Source organism: Haliotis rufescens, unplaced genomic scaffold (genome assembly GCF_023055435.1).
Source record: "Haliotis rufescens isolate VD_foot unplaced genomic scaffold, xgHalRufe1.0.p SCAF_40, whole genome shotgun sequence".
Classification (NCBI taxonomy): Eukaryota; Metazoa; Mollusca; class Gastropoda; order Lepetellida; family Haliotidae; genus Haliotis; species Haliotis rufescens.
The window spans coordinates 2,577,981-2,601,545 of NW_025964113.1; the positions used below are offsets into that span (position 1 = coordinate 2,577,981).

Below are 23,565 nucleotides of genomic sequence, written 5' to 3' on the forward strand. Positions count from 1 at the left end.
AGAGAGGGCAAGATTATTGCACATATACAGGGACGTGCATGCATGCGTTTTAGTGGAATGGGCTGCTTGTACTAGTCAAGATTTATGCTGGTTTCATAGTGCTAGCCTATTGAGAATAGATACCATGCTACAGTTTAACATGGATGGACATAGTATACTGACTTCGAGCCAACCAGTCCTTGTTTTATCCCCTAGTGTTGAGCGCCAGGCAGGGTAACAACAAGTACCATCTTTGACAGTCTTTTGGTATGGTGTGGCCGAGGATCGAACTGCCCCTTATCTGCTTTGAACAGAATTTCAGTTATATCATGGCATGTCAGCTTTATGTGTGAAGTGACACACAGCACAGGTACGGTGCTGACTGAGAATCAGATGCAATCGATGCCAATAATAGGATTCTGGCATACCTAGGGGATGCAACTCTGCACGCCCTGAGACAACTTGGCCATCCGACAGTCATACAATAAATATCAGACCAGGAACACAATGTCACATTTCAACAACCCGGGGCTTGAGCTGCAGGTAGGACTATGCCATGCACAGGACAGACGACCCGACATTAAAAGATTCCCTGCATTCAAAACATCCAATTAAATCAAATGCATATAAATAATCCCAATACTGTTTTCCCTTTGGAACTGTTAGACTTGTTGACAATGTAGGATATCTACCTCCTCTTCTACAACAACATGTGCATCAACAGGAAAATATGGTAGTATTTACAAAATTAACCATCTTCCCGAGGCAAGGGTGTTAACTGGCCACAAGCTGAAATTTCTAGGTACAATGGAAGCACCACCAGTGGTGATTATTAGTTATGTCCCCTTCTATATCCCTCCTATTGACAAATCAGATTCCACCTCTTATATCACTTGCATTTGCTTCAAACAAAAATGTGGCGCCCAGTCAAAACGATTTGATTGATGATCAAGATCTATATTGTAATAATACAGGTCTTACCCCACAAAGTGCATCAAATCACTTGAGCACCTTGATTAGAAACATGAAAAAAATTGCACAATGTCTGTCAACGCCCAATTGACAGTACAAATGCTTTTCAAATTCTGCAGTCTACTGATATCTGCGTGTTGAAATCCATGTTGTTTACAAACCGGATGTCTTGATCATACTGGCGATTTTGATTGGACTATGCATAGACTTGTTAGTTCAGAATTCCAGCCTAGTTCGGCAAGGGTGGAAACTGGACTTTAATAGTCAGTTAACTCCCTTAGGTCGGGAAGATGAAAAATAACTGACAACATGTCAGTATATCACAGTATTTGGTTAGTGGATTAGCTCTGTGTGTGTTTGACTTGGTAGATCAGGTCCTCATCATTACCTCCTGATGATACACAGTGGAACACAATAATAATGAAGACAGATACAGCATACTAATGGTCATAACGATTCCTGACTTCTTTTTTATAGGATATCACATAGAATTCCTGCAAGAAATTATTTCTTATTTTCACTAAAAAGAGACTTAAAAATCACTATTTTTTTGTGAGTAATGAACTGGTCAGACACAATCAGTATCAGTCACCAACAGAGCTGAATGAAACAATATACAACATGTACTTAATGAATTGTCACTCCAGTACACTTAATCGAACACTTACAGATTAGTGAAGCTTACTTAGTGTCAGTCAGCCCAACACTTACCCCTGTCTGTGAAGCTTCAACATGAACAGTCCTTTTTCTGAATTATCAACATCTTGCCAGCAAATTTGATTACAAACCAGGGCTCGACTTAGGGAACTTGCACCTGGTGCATGTTTACATGAAAACCACATTGCACCAAACAGAACCAGTAAGCTGGCAGTGTCACTTAAATTAATGAGGCACTGCTATAAAACGTAATAGAAACATGTTCACATAATTTTTAAGTACACACAGTTTGATGATGTCACCATGAAAGTTTGACAAGTTACACAGGATTATTGATAAACTTTAGAGGTATTGAGTTTGTTCAAAGATGAATTTTGTGTGGACAAATAAGGGTTAGTTAGACACAAAGTTTGACTTTTTTACTTGGTGCATGTAATCATAAATATTAGGTTGCATTTTTCAATAACAGGTGCACTTGTGCATGTTTTATAATGTTACATCGAGCCCTGCAAACAATATCAATAAATGTCATATGAACGATGACCATAACCACTCTCACATATTGAATCTGAATTGTTATTCAAAGTTCTTTCAAAATTCAAGACAAGTTTCACAAATAATAAACTATGGATATAAAGAACACATCTCAACAGTTCCTTGGCGTTTGTAATAACCATGTTTTACTGGAGACGTTATATGTCAAACCTCCAAAATGAATCAATGGAATGATACATAGTTAAAGTCGGCTGTACTTCCTATGTTCCCCTCCTCCAGGAGGGTAATTTGAGGTAAGGAGCTAAGACTATGGTTTCTCCAGTGAAGGCGTTGTTCGTAAAAAGTCGAAGGCATACACTGGTGGGAGACCGACATGGGACACGTTGAACTGTGGCGTCCATTTAAAGGGGGGAAGGTTGGTTCCAAGGGTTGGTCCATTTACCACGTCAGCTGTGAAGTTCAAGGCCATGTTAAAGTCCGCTACCTGGAATGCAAGATTAATCTTAGTGATTGAGTGAGGGCAACAAATAAAAACAAAAAAACAAAAAAAACAAAGACAACCATTTTCAAGGAACATGCTTCTCCTAGTGATATCTTGTTCTCTGCACTCTCATCAGGAGGTTAAATTCACAAAGTGATTGAGCCAGCTTCTGAGGCAAGTGTGTCGACTAGCCTACATCAAAATCTAGTTTCTACGTTTACCATTTCAAGTCTACTTTTCAGTGCTAAAATCTGAGAGGACTATCCCACATATCGATAGTACACCCAGAGTACAAATTACAAATCAATATCTGTGTTTCGAAAACATGGCTGCTGCTATGGCCACAGACATTGCCTGTCGAATTTGGGATGAAATTATTCCAAAAACTAAGCTAAGACTAAGCATAGCCCCGTAATGCTGAATGCCAGCAGGGTAACAACAAGTACCATCTTCTAGCGTCGTCAATCCCCCGACCTTCTGCTCTCAGGGCAGATGCTCTACCACTAGACCACAGAGGTGGTCTCTGTATATGAGAACCACAAGAAAGAAAAGGTCAGATTCATTTCTTTAATCATTTGATCTGACATCTCTGTTTGTTTGTTGTTAAATGCTGCACTCAGCAATATCCCAGTTGTATGGCGGTAGCCTTGGACACAATCAACTGATTCACAATGCCTGACCAAACCATCCATTAAGTCAGCTTTTTCAACCAGCCTAGGATGTAGGAGGCCAATTCTAACCTGAAATCCTCAAGCTGGTGTAAAATGTAAAAAAATTTATTAAAATTTAAAATTTAGACAGAAATTCATAATTAATACTTTGTCTCTGTACACACCTTTGTGTCGTAGCAGCCATCAGGCATAGGGTTTTCAGACTCCAGGTCACCACGGCAACATATGGTATTGCAAGGCATGTCTTCTGAGTAAGGGTCATGCTTGTAATCTGGTGACATATATGAATATTAAGATATCAAAAATTAAGTTCAGTTACAAATCTAAGAAATATCACTTCAAACATCTGAGAGTTAAGACCATATTTTTTATGTTATGTTTTTTAGAGGTCTTGTGAACAAATTACCATGGATTGGTCAAAATTTAAAAAATGCAATAATGTTTTGACTTTATTTGTCACAAAGTAGTTTGGGTATATTCAATATCTTTACATTAAAACACATCTGTTATGCCATTCTATTGTATAAACGCTCTGTTATTTTTCAGGAAGGACAGGTGGTTGTCCATTATTCAATATCTTGAACCAACATTTCAATTAATTTACACTTAAAAGTGTAAAAGTAGGGATGTGTTTTAAGCAGGAGAATATCCTTGTAACTCTGTCACTTAAAATATATTTTTAAGGAATGGGAGAGTTACTTGGACTTTCGCCTCTATGTAATAGGAAGACTGACATATTACTGGTTTCAGAAAGGGATTTGTTCTCTTGCACATGATAAATATCTGCATTGTGTTTCTTCACTTCTCATGTGAAAAGGTATTTTTTTTAGCTGTATCTTTGCAGTCGACCAAAGATTGAGCAGTTGTTAAATAAAAGTTAGTTTCAACTGGGTGTCTTTGTTTCTGGTCTTTGACTCAAATCAGTCAAATCTCCACCAGCATTTGTGAGGCAATAATATTTGCAGCCCCAACTTCCCATTGTATCTCATGATCTTCTTTTGTAAGCCCTAACTTACCATTGTATCACATGATCTTCTTTTGTTAGCCCCAACTTACCATTGTATCTCACGATCTTCTTTTGTGAGCCACAACCTACCATTGTATCTCATGATCTCCTTTTGTTAGCCACAACTTACCATTGTATCTCATGATCTTCTTTTGTTAGCCACAACTTACCATTGTATCTCATTATCTTCTTCATGGATGCCAGGTCAACCACCTTGCCCTCATCGCGCCGGAATATTTTGGCCCTTGGGGCCAGCTGGTACGAGAAATCAGAGCCATGCGTTGCCACGAAGTCTGGATAGCCGCTGAGCTGGTAGACTTCCTCATAGAACGGGACATTGTAGGAGGGAAAGTAGCCTGCAACATGATCATATCTACCGGTACTCCAAGAAGAGGACATTTTATTATGACCAGAAGCCTACATGATCACATCTACCGGTACTCCAAGAACAGGACATCGTAGGATGACCAGAAGCCTACATGATCACATCTACCGGTACTACTAGAACAGGACATCGTAGGATGACCAGAAGCCTACATGATCACATCTACCGGTACTCCTAGGACAGGACATCGTATTATGACCAGAAGCCTACATGATCACATCTACTGGTACTCCTAGAACAGGACATTGTATTATGACCAGAAGCCTACATGATCACATCTACCGGTACTCCTAGGACAGGACATCGTATTATGACCAGAAGCCTACATGATCACATCTACTGGTACTCCTAGAACAGGACATTGTATTATGACCAGAAGCCTACATGATCACATCTACTCCTAGAACAGGACATCGTAGGATGACCAGAAGCCTACATGATCACATCTACTCCTAGAACAGGACATCGTAGGATGACCAGAAGCCTACATGATCACATCTACTCCTAGAACAGGACATTGTAAGAAGGAAAGTAGCCTGCAACATGATCACATCTACTCCTAGAACAGGACATCGTAGGATGACCAGAAGCCTACATGATCACATCTACTCCTAGAACAGGACATCGTAGGATGACCAGAAGCCTACATGATCACACCTACTCCTAGAACAGGACATCGTAGGATGACCAGAAGCCTACATGATCACACCTACTCCTAGAACAGGACATTGTAAGAAGGAAAGTAGCCTGCAACATGATCACATCTACTCCTAGAACAGGACAGTGCCCTACACTCCTTTATCAAGTCCAAACAAGGCTTTACTGATATGACAGGCAATGATGAACAGCATCTTTATATCATCTTTCCTAAGAGTTCTGAACATACCTGTCCTCAGTATTGCCGTCTGGTCACCTGACTTGACCAAGGTGGGTATCTGCTCCACTACCCACAATGCATCATCCAAGATGCTTGATCCCAGCTGAATTCTCTTGAGGTCCACAATCATGTACTGGTTGTTGTATGTTCCTGAAATATTCCCAGCATCACACTAACTTATCCACGCTTTCAGATCAGTTCACTTTCTAGATCGCTCGCACGCATCCTTTTTACAAGCATACCAAACCATTCAGATTGAGTGAGTGAGTGAGTGAGTGAGTGTTTTACACCGCTTTTAGTAATAATCCAGCAATATCACGGCGGGGGACTCCAGAAATGGGCTTCACTCATTGTACCCATGTGGGGAATCGAACCCTGGTCGTCAGCGTGATGGAGGAACACTTTAACCACTTGCCTACCCCACCGCCCCCTCTAACATTTATAAATTTGGTAGAAAAAATGCAAAGCTAAAACTAGATTACACAACTACCAATTGTTTTGAAAATCATCCACTTTCATCAAGCATGTTGTATATTTTAGTGCACCCCTCCCTTTTTAAAAGTTGCAACTACACATAAAAGCCAAGTTAACATGCTGACAGACCAAGGATTAAAACTGTCAATAACTTGGGACCTTGATAGACCATTGGGCTACTCATTCCCTCCCTCACTCACTGGTCAGTCAGGGACGGTGGGGTAGCCTCGTGGTTAAAGCGTTTGCTCGTCAAGCCGAAGACCCGGGTTCGATTCCTGACATGGGTACAATGTGTGGAGCCCATTTCTGGTGTCCCCCGCCGTTATATTACTGGAATATTGCTAAAAGCGGCGTAAAACCATACTCACTCACTCACATGGTCAGTCATTCCAGAGAGTGACAAACCTAAAGAAACACTCATAAAATATAACTGACATGACTGTCAGCATTCAGTGGCCCAGTGACTAACACATGTATTTGTACATAGTCCTTAGTAGAGTAATCACATCTACTAAACAGGGTTTTACCAGATGCAAAGTATTGCATCCTAAACTATACAAAAGATTGCATCCTCTAAAATACTAAACATGTCATGTTCTATCATAGGAAATGTTGCATAACTCTACTAAGTATTGTATTTTATACAAAATCCAATATTACACCCTATAAGATACTAAATATTGCATCATACACCATCCAAAATATTGCATCTTTTACCATACCTAATATTGCATCCTATATGATACTAAATATTGCATCCTATACCATCCAAAATATTGCATCCTATGCCAAACTATATATTGCATCCTATACGATATTAAACATGGCATCCTATACAAAACAAGTTGTGAATGAATGCTGCTAATCTATGCTGTTAATCCTTGGGACTCAATAACATATGGCTGTTTGAATTATCCAAACCAAATCAAAATTGTACAAATACACTCAAAACTCAGCATGCCAGTGGTATAGTGTCTTCTGCTGAACATAGAAATCTCCACCAACAAAAGGCTAAAGGCTTCCAGAGCATGTGGCATGAGTGAGTGAGTGAGTGAGTGAGTGAGTGAGTGGGTTCGGTTTAACGCCGCTTTTAACAGTTTTCCAGTTATATCACGCTGTGTCAGCTTAATGTGGAAGGAAAGCCCGAAGTGATGCAGGCCTCAGACGTTTACCACTTCGGTGAAACCCACGAGCACGGGTATGGTGCTGAAAAACCTAGAAACATAATCGGGGCGAACCGGGATCCGAACCCACAATCATAGGTTTCTGGCGTGCCCAAGGGACGCAATTAGACGACTGGGCCACCCGTGCCCCTCATGTGGCATGAAATAAAGTGAGTACAACTTGTGGAAATCAAGTGAAAAGCGTAACTGAGCCTCCCAGTTGGATTTGTGGACTCCCTCAAATTATAAATAGACGCAGGTATATCCCTGTACTCCCAAACATTTACTCCAGTGCATGCTAACATTATCATCTGCAGCCACTCTGTATCACCGATCTCTGTGTTCAAATGACCAGCACAACGATTGATATCATGTTATGCCTGCAAGCTAGACAGGTGCAGCAAATAAAGCACCTGTGTTGCCCAGTAAGGCAGAACAAATGAGCCCACTAATGATGCATTGCAATTTCTCATGGTCCAGTAGCAATATAGTGATGATAGGCTATGGAAGAGCATAATACAACTTTGTCTTACAGATTTTTAACTTACCAATCAGCTTTGGTATATTTGGTAAATATATTTGGGTTAGTCTATGTATTGGGTGAAATATATGATAATTATGCCAGAGGTGTTTCAGGCGTTTCACAGGTGCATCAGTAAGTATGTACATGTACGTCTTACATGACAAAGAAGGCTTTGTTCTCTCCAGTGGCCGGGATCATATATATGTATTCGAAAACATTCTAATAAGCTTGTTTAGAAAGCAAACTCTTACTGTTTGTTAAATTTGATATTTTATGTCATTAGCTTTTAAATAATAATTTAAATTTTTTTCAATTATTTTTTCGTTGATGTGTTTTTTTGGTTCCAATTGCTCAAATCCCTACAGAGAAATATAGTAATGACGATAAACAATTATGACAGACATTAAAAATACAGCGTGTGATGACAATCAACACATGTCACATTTTCGGGGTTGAGGGGTTGCATATGGGTTGGGCGTTATGAAATAGAATATCTTTCACTCACAACTTTAAGACATGCAGTTGTTTCTCTGAAAGCATGATTTCCGGCATGTCCAGTAAACACTTTTTTGTGTACAATTTGCGGTAAAATTATTTTCCTCAAGTCCTTTCTGGAACCAAAAATTCATCCCCACTCCTAATCTTGGACGATAATGGAATAACTTGCCAAAAAGAGAAATCCTAAGGCCTCGTGAAAAAAACTGTCAGTTCCTTTATCATGTTGCCAAAATTCTAGTGGTACCGTATATTGATAATGCAACACCTTCTCACCAGAATTGTATCTTGTGACGGCTGCAGCCCATTCCTTGCCCGAGTTGGCCATCATGTTTGCGACCCGGACACGCTGCCAGGCCAGGAGGGAGTAGGGTTTGACGGAGGAGAAGAGTGTCTTGTTGAAGACGTTGTTGGTTGTCTGCAACATCACCATCTGGCTCCCCAGCAGGTAGAAGTCATCCAGGGACTCCAGGAACCCTGCAACAGAAACATGTTATGATCAGGGACTCCAGGGACAGGAACATATCATGGAGAGGGACTCAAAGAGGACAAGAACAAGAACATATCTTGGTCAGAGACTCCAGGAACCCTGCAACGGGAACATCTCACAAGCCAGAGACTCCAGAACCCCTGCAACAGGAATATCTCACAAGCCAGAGACTCCAGGAACCCTTCAACAAGAACATCTCACAAGCCAGAGACTCCAGGACCCCTGCAACAGGAACATCTCACAAGTCAAAGTCTCCAGGAACCATGCAACAGGAACATCTCACAAGTCAGAGACTCCACGACCCCTGCAACAGGAACATCTCACAAGTCAGAGTCTGCAGGAACCCCGCAACAGGAACATCTCACAAGTCAGAGACTCCATGACCCATGCAACGGGAACATGTAATAAGTTAGAGACTCCAGGACCCCCTCAACAGGAACATCTCACAAGTCAGAGACTCCACGACCCATGCAACGGGAACATGTAATAAGTTAGAGACTCCAGGACCCCCTCAACAGGAACATCTCACAAGCCAGAGACTCCAGGAACCCTGCAACAGGAATATCTCACAAGTCAGGGGCTCGAGGAGCCCGGCAACAGGAATCATGGGTGTACTTGATGGGCATCTAGCTTACCTGGGTAGCTGGAGAAGGATATTCTCTTGGCAGATGTCTTTGGGTCTGCCACATTGAAGTCATAGTGTTTGTAGATTCTCAGCATGGCGGCATACACAAACCAACTGGAGTGGGACATGAACAGATTCTCATACGCTCCCAGCACCTGGGGATGAAGAGATTGACAAACCTACAATCTGTATCACTACCCCTACCCCTGAGCTGATTCCAAGACAGAACACGCCCCAGTGTTCATTGTATGGTCATTGTTTGTTTGTTTGTCGGCGGTCCCTAAATGATCGAGTCTGGACCAGACAATCCAGTGACTGACATCATGAGCATCAATCCACTCAATTGGGATACGATGACCTGCATCTTCCAACTCAGCGAGCCTGACCACCCCATCCCGTTAGTTGCCTCTTATGTCTAACTACAAGGCAATGTGATACAATATGATACACAAGACATATGGACTTGTATCGTGATCCTTGTGATACAAAAAACATGTCTTTTACTTACTAATGAAATGTGAGCTTAAAGAAACCATCCATGTCCCACAAATCTGCTATTGGGATCAATATGGTGTCCGTGTTACTTTTTGTCACCATTTTTTCCACGCATCTAAAATACATGAGTATTTCATTTCATTGCCTTCGCATTGTAATTCTTGCATAATGAGATATGTATTGCACTGTAACCAGTTTATGGAGTAGGGGTGTGCAGTATTATCGGTAAATTGAGGTTAATTCTTTCCACGATGTGTGTTTGTTTGTTTATTGTTTAACGCCGCACTCACCAATAGTCCAGCTATGTGATGACGGTCTGTAAATAATCAAGTCTGGACAAGACAATCAAGAGATTAACATCATGAGCATCGATCTACGTAATTGGGATTCGATTACATGCATTTACCAAGTCAGCAAGCCTGACCACCTGATCCCGTTAGTCGCCTCATATGACAAGCAGAGTCACCTTTCTAGGTCTGTCACCCTTTTATTACTCATCTAAAATTCTATTTATGAGCTACAATTCATACACAGGTGTTTCAAATTGCTTCTGACTTCAAAATTCAGAATCATACAATACATTATGATATGTATCGCAATAGAGCCTTGTGCATCGTAAAATAAACCTCCAATACCCATCCCTAGTATCGAGATATGTACTGTATCGCAATCTCATTAAAATCAGAACAAAGTTCTCGCTGCCACTAAACAAAGATTTGAGGAAAGCCCATTACGGGTCACATTTGAACGACCTTTTGCGAACTTTGACGGACCACTGAAATGACTAACAAGAAGTCGACACCAACCAATCAGAAAGCAGCTTTCTCAAGCTTTACGACAATCGTTTCAACCTGGCGACTTCCATTTGAGACTACGCTTGAAATATATGTTGACACAGTTCTCGATTAAAATTTTGAAAACTTTCTAACCTGCATTCCCCCGTACAAGCAACAACAAGGCTGGGGACACATTCTAACCCGCATTCCCTTGTACAAGCAACAACAGGGCTGGGGACACATTCTAACCCGCATTCCCCCGTACAAGCAACAATAGGGCTGGGGACACATTCTGACCTGCATTCCCCCGTACAAGCAACAATAGGGCTGGGGACACATTCTAACCCGCATTCCCTTGTACAAGCAACAATAGGGCTGGGGACACATTCTAACCCGCATTCCCCCGTACAAGCAACAACAGGGCTGGGGACACATTCTAACCCGCATTCCCCCGTACAAGCAACAATAGGGCTGGGGACACATTCTAACCTGCATTCCCCTGTACAAGCAACAATAGGGCTGGGGACACATTCTAACCTGCATTCCCCCGTACAAACAACAACAGGGCTGGGGACACATTCTAACCTGCATTCCCCTGTACAAGCAACAATAGGGCTGGGGACACATTCTAACCCGCATTCCCCCGTACAAGCAACAACAAGGCTGGGGAAACATTCTAACCCGCATTCCCCTGTACAAGCAACAAGGCTGGGGACACATTCTAACCCGCATTCCCTTGTACAAGCAACAACAGGGCTGGGGACACATTCTAACCCGCATTCCCCCGTACAAGCAACAATAGGGCTGGGGACACATTCTTATCTGCATTCCCCTGTACAAGCAACAATAGGGCTGGGGACACATTCTAACCCGCATTCCCCCGTACAAGCAACAATAGGGCTGGGGACACATTCTAACCCGCATTCCCCCGTACAAGCAACAACAGGGCTGGGGACACATTCTAACCTGCATTCCCCTGTACAAGCAACAATAGGGCTGGGGACACATTCTAACCTGCATTCCCCCGTACAAGCAACAATAGGGCTGGGGAAACATTCTAACCCGCATTCCCCCGTACAAGCAACAAGAAGGCTGGGGAAACATTCTAACCCGCATTCCCCCGTACAAGCAACAATAGGGCTGGGGACACATTCTAACCCGCATTCCCCCTGTACAAGCAACAATAGGGCTGGGGACACATTCTAACCTGCATTCCCCCGTACAAGCAACAACAAGGCTGGGGACACATTCTAACCCGCATTCCCTTGTACAAGCAACAATAGGGCTGGGGACACATTCTAACCCGCATTCCCCCGTACAAGCAACAACAGGGCTGGGGACACATTCTAACCAGCATTCCCCCGTACAAGCAACAACAAGGCTGGGGACACATTCTAACCCGCATTCCCCCGTACAAGCAACAATAGGGCTGGGGACACATTCTAACCCGCATTCCCCCGTACAAGCAACAACAGGGCTGGGGACACATTCTAACCCGCATTCCCTTGTACAAGCAACAATAGGGCTGGGGACACATTCTAACCTGCATTCCCTTGTACAAGCAACAATAGGGCTGGGGACACATTCTAACCTGCATTCCCCTGTACAAGCAACAATAGGGCTGGGAACACATTCTTATCTGCATTCCCCCTTACAAGCAACAACAAGGCTTGGGACACATTCTTACCCGCATTCCCCCGTACAAGCAACAATAGGGCTGGGGACACATTCTAACCTGCATTCCCCCATACAAGCAACAATAGGGCTGGGGACACATTCTAACCCGCATTCCCCCGTACAAGCAACAATAGGGCTGGGGACACATTCTAACCCGCATTCCCCCGTACAAGCAACAATAGGGCTGGGGACACATTCTAACCCGCATTCCCCCGTACAAGCAACAATAGGGCTGGGGACACATTCTAACCCGCATTCCCCCATACAAGCAACAATAGGGCTGGGGACACATTCTAACCTGCATTCCCCCGTACAAGCAACAATAGGGCTGGGGACACATTCTAACCCGCATTCCCCCGTACAAGCAACAATAGGGCTGGGGACACATTCTAACCCGCATTCCCCCGTACAAGCAACAATAGGGCTGGGAACACATTCTAACAAAGGTTCGCCAAAGAAGGTCAATGTGCCAAGATACAAGAGGCAAATTACAAGTCTTAAAAATTAACAGGGGTGATTCAAGTTCATTACTTTCAAAAGAAAGCTTGTAATAATATAAATAAAAATAAACACACGTTTAAATTGAATATATTTAACTCAAAGAGCGCAATGTTTCATTTGTTATTATCTCACTTCAACAAAAACAAGAAAAATAGATTGATAAAGAAACACTTAGGATATACATTTAAAGAAAAATGACCATATTTTTTACAAAGGTCCATAAAATATTTATTTAAGACTGTTTTCCATTTTGAAATAGGCTTTTTATTATTGAATCAGTATGGGTAATACTCACACAATATCGCAAAAAGCATGGTGAGAAACATACACCCTTTCACTCACTCAAAAACATATTTTACCAAATAAACAAAACAGTCTTACATTTCATGAAAACAGCATGAAAGAGAATGAAAACTACAGACAAACCTTTATGAGAGCTGAACAGTGACTGTTTTGTCGGATATATCTGAACGCCTCCACTTTGGACATCTTGGACCAATCTGGGATTTCATCTGGAACCAGGGCATTCCTCAGGTCCAGCAGGTCACCGGCTCCATTGAGCACTTGGAAGGCAAATATGTCCAGGGCCTGCAAGTAAGGACGTATCAAACAGTAGAACTCCAACAATAATAATAATACAATAACAACAATAAGGATAGTGAGTGAGTTGGGTTTCAGGCCAGTTATATCCCCACGTGTCAGCTTAATGTGGGAGGAAAGCCTGCAGTGATGCATTTCTCAGACATTTACCACAGAGTGAAACCCACAAGCACAAATATGATGGTGCTGACAAACCGAGAAACATAATCGGGGAAAACCCAAGATTCAAACCCACGATCATAGTATCTCTGTTCTCAAGGGACACAACTCTGCACAGCGAATTGCAGTGCCTTAGACGAATGGGCCACCCATGCCCTCAAAATAATAACACATGTATGTATATCATATATCATATATAATATATTGACCACAGAATGTAAGCCAAAGGTTATATTAAGGTAACAGTAACTGAAATACATTTTGTTAAACAAGAATTATATCAATACAATCTTGTTGTGTTGCTGTATCAGGATATTTGTATTTGAATAATCACACATCTTAACAAGAAAATAGTCTACAAACAAGTTACAAAAAGGGCATAGAGAAAATCCGAAAACAAAACAAAAGGCAATAGTATGAATATACCACAACCTATTCAACCCTATTTTCTTGTATTTCCATATCTTTTAAATTCCAAGTCTCTAGATAAAGGAATATCTTGCGGCAAGAAGATACAGATCGGCTAATTCTAGCCCAAATAAATACCCCTCTGTACCAGTATCTACAGTAGATGGAATAACAACCAATACATTGTACTAACAAGCATGAAATACTCATATCTCCAGCTAATGGTAATTTGGTTCTCTTGAGTGCAAGACTAAAACCTCTTAAAAGCACCCTGGGACTCGAAAACTGATAAATAGGCTGACTGCTACCTTTACACAAGTCACCAGCTGACGACTTGGCTGATATGTGTGACAGTACAAATGAGGTAAGCTCTGTCACCCAAACTTGACCTTTGGGCCTTCTTTGAATTGAACATGGGTTACTATAAAGTACCAGTATGGAAACTGGAAAAAATAAATTCCGAAATAGCCAGTTCACTTATATCAGGACAATCTCATTAAAATCAGATCTTACTTCTCGCTACCACTAAACAAAGATGTGAGGACATCCCATTATGGGTCATGTCAGGCCGACCTTTCGCGAACTTTGACCGACCAATAGTATGACTAACAAGAAGTCAACAATAGTCAATCAGAAGGCAGCTTAATCGAGCTTTACAGCACGAGTTTCAAACTGGCGACCATGCTTCGAAACATATTTTGACATATACTTGATTAAAAAATTAAAACTGAACAAAAGAACATTATGGAATGGCTAATAGATGGCCTAGATGGTATGAATACAGACACAAAGCACATAACTGTCGTTCAGAATACCCTGTGTTTTTGTTTTTTTTCGAGGTTGCACGATAAAAAATCACATTCCAACTGTCTCTTTCATGATCTGCTAAGCGATGCTCTGATTGGTCAGATAGAAGGTTGTTCTGACATGACCCTCAATGGGATGTCCTCAGATCTTTGTTTAGCAGTAGCAAGAACTCAGATCTGATTTTAATAAGAATGGATGGCCAGACATCACCCATTCCTACTTCACTGGGGGTGGGGGTATAATAACTCATAGGCACCTTTTTCGGACTGGCAGTCAGTTTGTATCCGGCCACTAAGCCATCAAACTGGGCAAGTACATAGCCCATGTGTCGCCACAGTGCGTCCGATGGATTCTTCTTGATCATCTGCCTCATCCAAGCATCCTGCTCCATCAGAAACTTGCGGGCCTTCACTTCATAGTCACTGGACTTCTTGGTGCCGAAGAATGTTGCATGGATATTCTGATAATGTTGATAGATGCGACTAAAAAGAAACCAAGAAATAGTTATCATGTTCTCCATGACATGAGATATGAAGAGGATAACGTATGGTTCGATACATCTTCCCGAGGCAAGGGAGTTAACTAACTCTTAAAGTTCCTTGAAGAACTAGGTTGGAATTATGGAGTTATATCTTGGCTGGACTAACGAGTACATAGTCCAAATAAAATCAAGTTATGAAATCGATATCCAGTACATAAACAATATGGCAATTGCGGTGCAGACATCGGTCGATTGCAGGATTTGCACAGCATGTGTATTGTCAACTGGGCGTGGACATGTTTAAAGTCAAGGTGCTCTCAAGTGATCTCATGTACTTCGTGAGGTAAGACACGCATGATAGGTGGAATCTGATTGATCAAAAGAAGGGACAGAGAAGGGACAAAACATGTACAGTACAATCGAGCCACGAAATTCCAGCCTAGTTCAGTAAGACCTTTTAGAGCTGTATCAGGAAGATGGATCAGATACAAGAATTTGTGTTTAATGCCAAACTCAGCAATATTCCAGCTATATGACAGTGGCCTGTAAATAATCAAGTCTGGACCAGACAATCCAGTGATTGACATCATGAGCATCGATCTACGCAATTGTGATACGATGACATGCATCAACCAGGTCAGCGAGCCTCACCACCTGATCCCGTTAGTCACCTCTTACGACAAGGATCGTCGCCTTTTACAGCAAGTATGGGTTGCTGAAGACCTTTTCTTCCCCGAATCTTCATGGGCATCAACAGTGTGAGGCAGTGCATTATAATGAGAGTATTTAGGAACAAATCAATGTTAAAAATTAAACTATTGCAAAAAACGTTACATATGTGTTGGGCCCAATCTCTAACCATTTACACATACACACAACTTCATTACATTTTTAATGAAAACAGATGAGAAATGGTCATAAGAATTTAGAGATTTCAGTGCTTTTTTAGAGCAAAGGTTATTTCAAGGTCAAAATTAAAATTATTGCGAAAAAGCAGAGCATACATTTTGAATCCCACCACTAACTAAATGAGAAAAGAATTTCAAAGTTGGTAGGCATTTTGAAATATTGATTCCTTGTAGCTGAGACAATTCAGTATTGTGGTTCCTACGATATTCAAAGTATGTGTGGCAATTCCTTTTGGGCAGAAAACAGAAATTGGCAAAGAGGGTGTTTTTCAAGTTTTATAGGGACAACAGAAATCTTGAAATTTGTCGTATTTCTAAATCCAACAGTGACATCACATCGTTTGTATTCCAATGAGCAGAGAGATGCCATAACAGTGATGTGTGGTGTAGAATGACACTTTGCAAAGCCTGTTTATATATTATAAGGGATGCCTACTTCATGTTAGCTTACAAACTGGCTGTGCCAGTCATATACTGTAAAATGTGAAATTAATGCGTCTCCAAAAGAATGCAACCGCTGGCCCCAAGCCAAAAATGTGACTCAATATGAATGTTACACCCCCACTCCTCTCAAGCATCAGTGGATTTATATCTAAACAAAATGTCCTCTGTCAGGTTTACAGGAGAATCCTTACCTTAATCCAACCTTACATTAATCAAATCACACACCAAATAGCACCGCTTATTAGCGCTGAGTAGAGTACTTCAGCTAAAACAATACGTGCGTGCTGGCTCGTGTCTGCCTTTGATGCAGTCGCAAAGAGCAAAGACCCCGTGTTGGGTGGCGTCTGTCTGGACTTGCAGGTGTGATCAGTGATGACATGAGTGTGTAGAACGCTTGTCTTGACCCCAGCAGTGACAATTCACAGGATGTAATTAGTGTTTGAATGACATTGTTTATATACTTGTAACAAGTGCTGCTCAATAAACAGTGATGTGGAATACATAGTTGTTTGTTTTCAGCGTATGTCTAAGTTGGTATTTCTGCTATCCAAAATGTCTTATTGTTGATATAAATGCGATGTTTAATAATGCGAGCAAAGTCCACTCTCATTTTTCGCATTTAATTCACTCATGCGTTAATATCAAGATTTACAGAATACGAATGAAGTATTAGACTTAAAAAATATAATAATTGGTTCTCACGCAATGGCTTTTTAAAACAGGGTGATGGGCCTTTTTGGGGGGTTGTTCAAACTATATGTAGTATGTAACCAAATAAACACGTGTGTACAATCAACCTGGAAAAGAGCCTCCTTGATGAGGAATACAGTATTTGACTACTATTGGATTTGGAATATTTAAGGATTTGGGTTGGGTTTTAAAAATGGAAATAAAAACAGAACGTGTGGCAAACTTATGATGATGGGGGCAGTGGCTGAGAACCAAGACTATTTGTTTTTAGCCTTAAATGTAATAAAGCTATATTTAAGCATATTCATTCTTTGTTTCAAGGCTATTATCAGTGCTTAATCAAAACACTGGACTCAACCGACATGACCAAAGCAGCATCACTCAATATCTTCACTAACAATAAATCTACAGGTAATCTAGTTTTACATTGAAAACATGTCTCCTAATTTACCAGAAAATGTTTTCTGAGACTGAAATAACAAATGAATCAAAACTGCCATCATTCCTTCTCAATGCTCATGATCGATACAATTTCAGCCCATCAGTACTTCATGCTCATCACATGAGGCAAGTAAAATGAGTATCAAGTGGTCACAATGTATGACCTGACCAACTGTGGATTGGGTGGATTGTTGCTCATGCTATCAACTAGTGTATTATTTACAGGCCACTGAGGCAGATCGCTGGAGTATTGCTGACAGCGGCTTTACTATAATACACACACTCCAGAAAGTTTCAAGGGTTCTAACATGGCCTGAAATGTTTATATACGACAAATATATATTTCCAGAATTTAATTTCCCATAATTAAAGATGCATATAACACACGTATTATACACAAATAAATAAGTCTTGTGTTCATTGATCAATCGGAAGGGGTGTTAACTGGGATTGTTCACTAACCAATATATTAGCAAATATTGCTGTGGGCGCTTATTACGTCGAATACGGTATATCAAGGCGTATCAGTTTAATGTGGGAGGAAAGCCCGAAGTGATGCATGTCTCAGACCTTTACCACTTTGGTGAAACCAATAAGCGGGTTATGGTGCTGACAAACCTAGAAACAAAATCGGGGGCAAACAGGAATCAAACCTCAGATCATAGGTTTCTGGCGTGCCCAAGGGACGCAACGGTGCAATTTTGATAAGAAGTAATATAGATAAATTTAAGAGTGTAATGATTGCTTGATGAGATTGATGATTTACTTACTCCGCTGTAAACATGCCCTCCAACATCCCGGCTGCAAACATGATGTCATCATCGGAGGCAGGTTCCCCCCTCCCTGCCACAATCTCCAGCACCCCCCAGCCGGTCTCCAGGAGGGTGTCATTGTACTGCCCGTATGCTGTTGCTTGCTTTGGATCATCCACACTTATGCATCTACGTTGTTTGCAGCTAATGTTTCCATTGCGAAAAAAACCTGAAAGTAAATGAGTATATTGTGTTTAGTGACGAAATACTATATCTATTTGAGAACAGAATTCAGACTTAATGCTGGAGTGAGTGAGTGAGTGAGTATGGTTTTACGCTGCTTTTAGCAATATTCCAGCAATACCATGGTAGTGGACACCAGAAATTGGCTTCACACATTGTACCCATGTGGGGAATCGAACCCGGGTGTTCGGCGAATGCTTTAACCACTAGGCTACCCGACCGCCCTCTTAATGCTGGAACTACACTGAAATCAAAAGAAAGTCAGCACCTGATTGTGGAAGTGATAACTTTGACACTGTTTAATGCCCAGTATATCTATTTATTACCGTCAAACAGTGTTTGAAATAAAAAAGATTACCAGACTGCCATCAGGACCCACAGACTTTAGACGCTGCAGTCCTTGACTAAACTCTTCAGGCCCTCATTAAAACAAACTGCAGCTTACTATGACAAATACACTGGCACACAAATCTACAGCAGGCAATAAGAACTCACACAAATTTGAAACCACAGGCCCGATTCGAGATCTACCTACCCCGGGCCTACAGGCAGGCGCTTATTTCAAAAACTGTAATCAGAAGCTGTGTGAACAGATATCATTTGTTGAGTATGGGGTCAGGAACATTACAAGAGGACAAGTCAGTGAAATATGGTTACAGGGTCCTACAAGAAAACACAAGACTGCTAAAGGTGACAATTAGTCCTGCAGTCTGTAAGCGGTGACGTACAGCCCTCTCCGACACTGGTCCATGGTGTCCATGGCGAGTCCTTGCCGTCTGTGATGATTGCTGGTAGTGGCCTCTGACATGAGGGACAGTGACATAATGGACCTGAGTTCATGGTCGTCATGATCTGCGATCGCTGAGGGATCTGTTAGTCAGTCTGTCTGTATCTTGCTGACAACCATCTTCCTGAGGCTTGATAGTTAACTGACTATAAAAGTCCAGTTTTCACCCTTGCCAAACTAGGCTGTTAATATGGAGTTATATTTCAGCTGGACTAACGAGTCTATGCATAGTCCAATCAAAATCTCGTAATTGAAATCCGGTTCGTAAACTGTTGTGCAGTTTATGTCGGTTGCAGGATTGTTGTCAACAGATATTTTCCAAACCGTTTCATGTTTTTAATCAAGGTGCTCGAGTGATTTGATGCACTTTGCGATGTAAGACCCGTTTTATCACAATATAGATCTTGATTATCGAACAGATTGTCTTGACTGGGTGCCGCCATTTTGTTTGAAACAAATGCAAGTGATGGGATGGGATTGGTCTATAGGAGAGGCTCAGAAGTGACATAACTCATAATAACCACTGGTGGCGCTACTATCAAGCCCAGGAATTCCAGGATAGTTCGGCAAGGGTGGAATTTGTACTTTTAAAGTCAGTTAACTCTCTTGCCTCGGGAAGATGGCTGACAACCTGGTTAAAGTGATGTGGTCGCTGTACAGGACGTTGACCATTCTTAAGCTCTGTTTGTAAACAATTACCAGCTATGTTCGCTTTATTCTGTGAGAGAAATTTCTGCTCCAGTGATCACACTGTGGGTGTAGGTTTATCATGTGATCCGACTATTCTCCTGTTTGTAAGACACCTTGTCCACATGCCCAAAGAGGTTACCCCCTGCAACAAGTAGTCTCACTACTACAGCATTTGAGAGGGATGTCATGTGTATGACGTCACACACACTTTGTGTGTACAGTCATCGAGGGTTGTGTACCACCATCTTGCCTAGTAAGTAAAGGATGTCCACCAAACACACTGTTCATGACATGAAGACTTAAACATGGTGTCCGAAGTGTAAGCAGACATCACTTATCACGTATTACAGAGATGAGAGTCATACGTTCGTGTTCAAACAGCATTGAATTGTCATGGGAGACGAGGGGGCGCAATAGATCATAGAAAATAGCAGCAATCACTTGAGTATTGTGAGAGGACCCATAATCTCAAACCTCCCAATCAGTTGGAAGGCAACTCTGCAGAATCGAAAATAAAGTACTTTCGATATCTGATCTGGGCCCCAGGGAAGTGTACATAACCTTTACCTTGGGAAAAGGCGCAAGAACATAACAACATGTTTTTGATGCTTTTGAACTGTATTGTAAATTGTAATCCAAAGAAATCAGAAACTGTGGAGAGGTATAAATTCTTTACCAGGAATCAGGACTGACCAAAAAAATCCTAGCTACCACATGTAACTTTGCTACATTTAGAGAATCACTGATTAGAGACCGCATTGTCTGTGGAGTCACAGACAATCAGCTTCGTGAACGACTCTTGAGAGAGGATGGTTTGGATCTGGAGAAGTGTGTACGCTTATGTAGAGCACCAGAAATTTCAAAGGAACAATTAAATACCTCGGACACTGCGCAAACAGTGCACATGGTTAGAGAAAAGAACTGGTCAAATAAACCATGGAATAGGAACAGTGGACAAACCAGTGGGCATCACTCACAGAAAAAGACTTTGAGACAGCACAGTCAACAGGCCACTCAAGTGAAACCAAACGTTAGTAGCAACACAATACAGTGCAGGTTCTGTGGGCGAGAACATGAGAGAAACTGAAATGTTGGAAAAACGTGCACCAGATGTAAGCTGAAGAGCCACAGTCCAGCCATGTGTCGCACAATGCAATCACCTCGCCACTCTAGACCACTTGTAAATGCCATCCAGGTGGACGAAGACTCGGAATAATATTTCGCCATCAACTCACTCACTCTCACAGAGCCAGTGATAGATGTGCATCAGGGGCAAGAGGAGTCTGAATATCCCAGACAAATATTCGCAATAATGAATATTGCAGGTAAACCAGTTGCATTTCAGGTTGACACTGGAGCCACCTGATACCAAGTTCTCTCCAATCTCATTAAAATCAGATCTTAGTTCTCGCTACCGCTGAACAAAGATCTGAGGACATCCCATTACGGGTCACGTCAGACCGACCTTTCTTCGTCAATGTTCAGAAAGAAATGCAAACATTAGTGACTTGTAGTGTAACCATAGAGTTCCAGATAATTTTAGTCATAAGACAATATATCACGTGACTAACCACGGGTCCGGGTAGTCCTGTGCGTACGCAGGACCTACTCAGTACCCACCCCGACCCGGGTACCCGAGTTACCTGTCCCAGCCCTAAATGATGCATATGTTGATAAATAAACCAGGTAATATAAATAAATAAAACAAATATACTGGTGCGGTGCCGTTTGCGCCCAATCAAATCAACGACGTTTTGCTGAGGTGCTGTATTAGACTGCACCAACTTTCAGGATAGGATCTAGGGCTGCGACGAGTCCAAATTTACTACCCGGGTACCCACCCCAGGCCCTTATTACCTGATCCTACCCGGGTACCCGCTGAAGGTATCAAGATATAGTTAGAAAATGTCAGATTGGGAAACGTTTGACCGTACTCCTGCCAAAATGTAGATCTATTTGGATACAGGTATAAAATGATTTGGTCATGCATACACTAAAGTTGACTGAAGTTTTATCTTTATGCAAACATACAAAACCAGAAGGAATGTGTGCATAGTCGGAAAGAAATGTGAACATATGTCAATTATAGTGTAACCATAGAGTTCTAGATAATCTTTGCCATTAAACAATATAACCATGTGACTAACCATTTATGTCAGGTCACTCGATGAGATAGATTCTATACAAATATATATATCTATATAATTTAACTACACAGATTCATCAGGTGCAATCATTCTTATTCAGGGAAATAAAAATTTAACCTTCAAGAGTCTAAGTTTGGTATTTCACCGCCCCGAGAGCACTGACAGTTTCCATAACAATGCTCGAAAACCGAACAGCTTTTAATAATTGGCTTACCCGTCTTCAGTCCGCTGACTGTTATCACTCCAACAGTCAACATAAAAACCATAAGCTTCATGATGAAAGTTACTGTCAACATGAGTGGTAGTCGTGGCTGACTTGACCGATGAAGGCGTGAACTTGGACAATATATCCTAACGTTATCTGCACAACACGTGACTTACTTCCCCCAAATCACATGACTGTCATGTGACGGATGTATGCTCGCCATAAGGTGGCGCGTGTTGTGACAATGCTGCACAGATCGAGATTGTGAGCGCCTATAAATGTGTCATATACATATGTTGACTCCTTAGCTGGTTTAGGCGAACGTCTTATGTAGGCATGTGTTTACTAATTTCTTGAATGTTATCGTATTATATGCTCTGTGATGTTATTAAAATGTTTTTATCCAAATTAGTAAAATATATTTTCACTCCCAGATGTGCTTTGTACTTTTTTTAGAACGTACGTGTATTTGATATCAAGTAGGACCATCTAATGATAAGTCCCTAATTTGATCTATTATGCCATATTTTTACCGATGAAATTATTATTATTATATTATTATTAATTAGATTATCAAGCTTATTAAGATTATTTCAGATGAAGAATGTTGCATTTGTCGAGTCCAAAGTACATGCCGATGTAGTATCATCATCATCATCATTATTATTATTATTTTTAGTATTATTATTTTTAGTATTTTTATTATTATTATTATTATTACGCCGTGATATAACTGGAATGCTGTTTAAGGCGGCGTTAAACCCAACTCACTCACTCACTACTATTATTATTATTATCACTATTATTAGTGAGATTGAAGCCGATAGCCGAAGACTATATCTACGACATTCTGACGTCAGCAGCATAGTGGGCAAATTAAGGAAAAACCATCGGCGATTCTCAAATTACGCAAAATGTCTACGCATGTCCCTGTAAAATAAGCAGTACAAAAAAGTAAAAGTGACACACGATACCATATTATTATTGAATCTATTAATTAATAATGATTTCTTTTATGGTATCGATTGCAGTTATTGCTCCACCTCGCATATATTATACTG

The 23,565-nt window shown here is 41.2% G+C and overlaps 1 protein-coding gene across 1 annotated transcript; it reads right to left on the reverse strand.

Moving 5' to 3' along the window:
• Positions 1–202: 202 nt before the first annotated feature.
• Positions 203–22,689, reverse strand: LOC124138552 (phospholipase B-like 1). Its single transcript, XM_046505263.2, has 10 exons — positions 22,514–22,689; positions 18,451–18,661; positions 14,973–15,198; positions 13,169–13,330; positions 9,304–9,448; positions 8,455–8,655; positions 5,533–5,673; positions 4,432–4,617; positions 3,420–3,526; positions 203–2,587 (listed from the first exon to the last, which is right to left on the reverse strand). Exons 1-10 carry the CDS (start codon positions 22,593–22,595, stop codon positions 2,411–2,413), a joined length of 1,638 nt encoding a protein of 545 aa, XP_046361219.2. The 5' UTR covers positions 22,596–22,689; the 3' UTR covers positions 203–2,410.
• Positions 22,690–23,565: the final 876 nt, after the last annotated feature.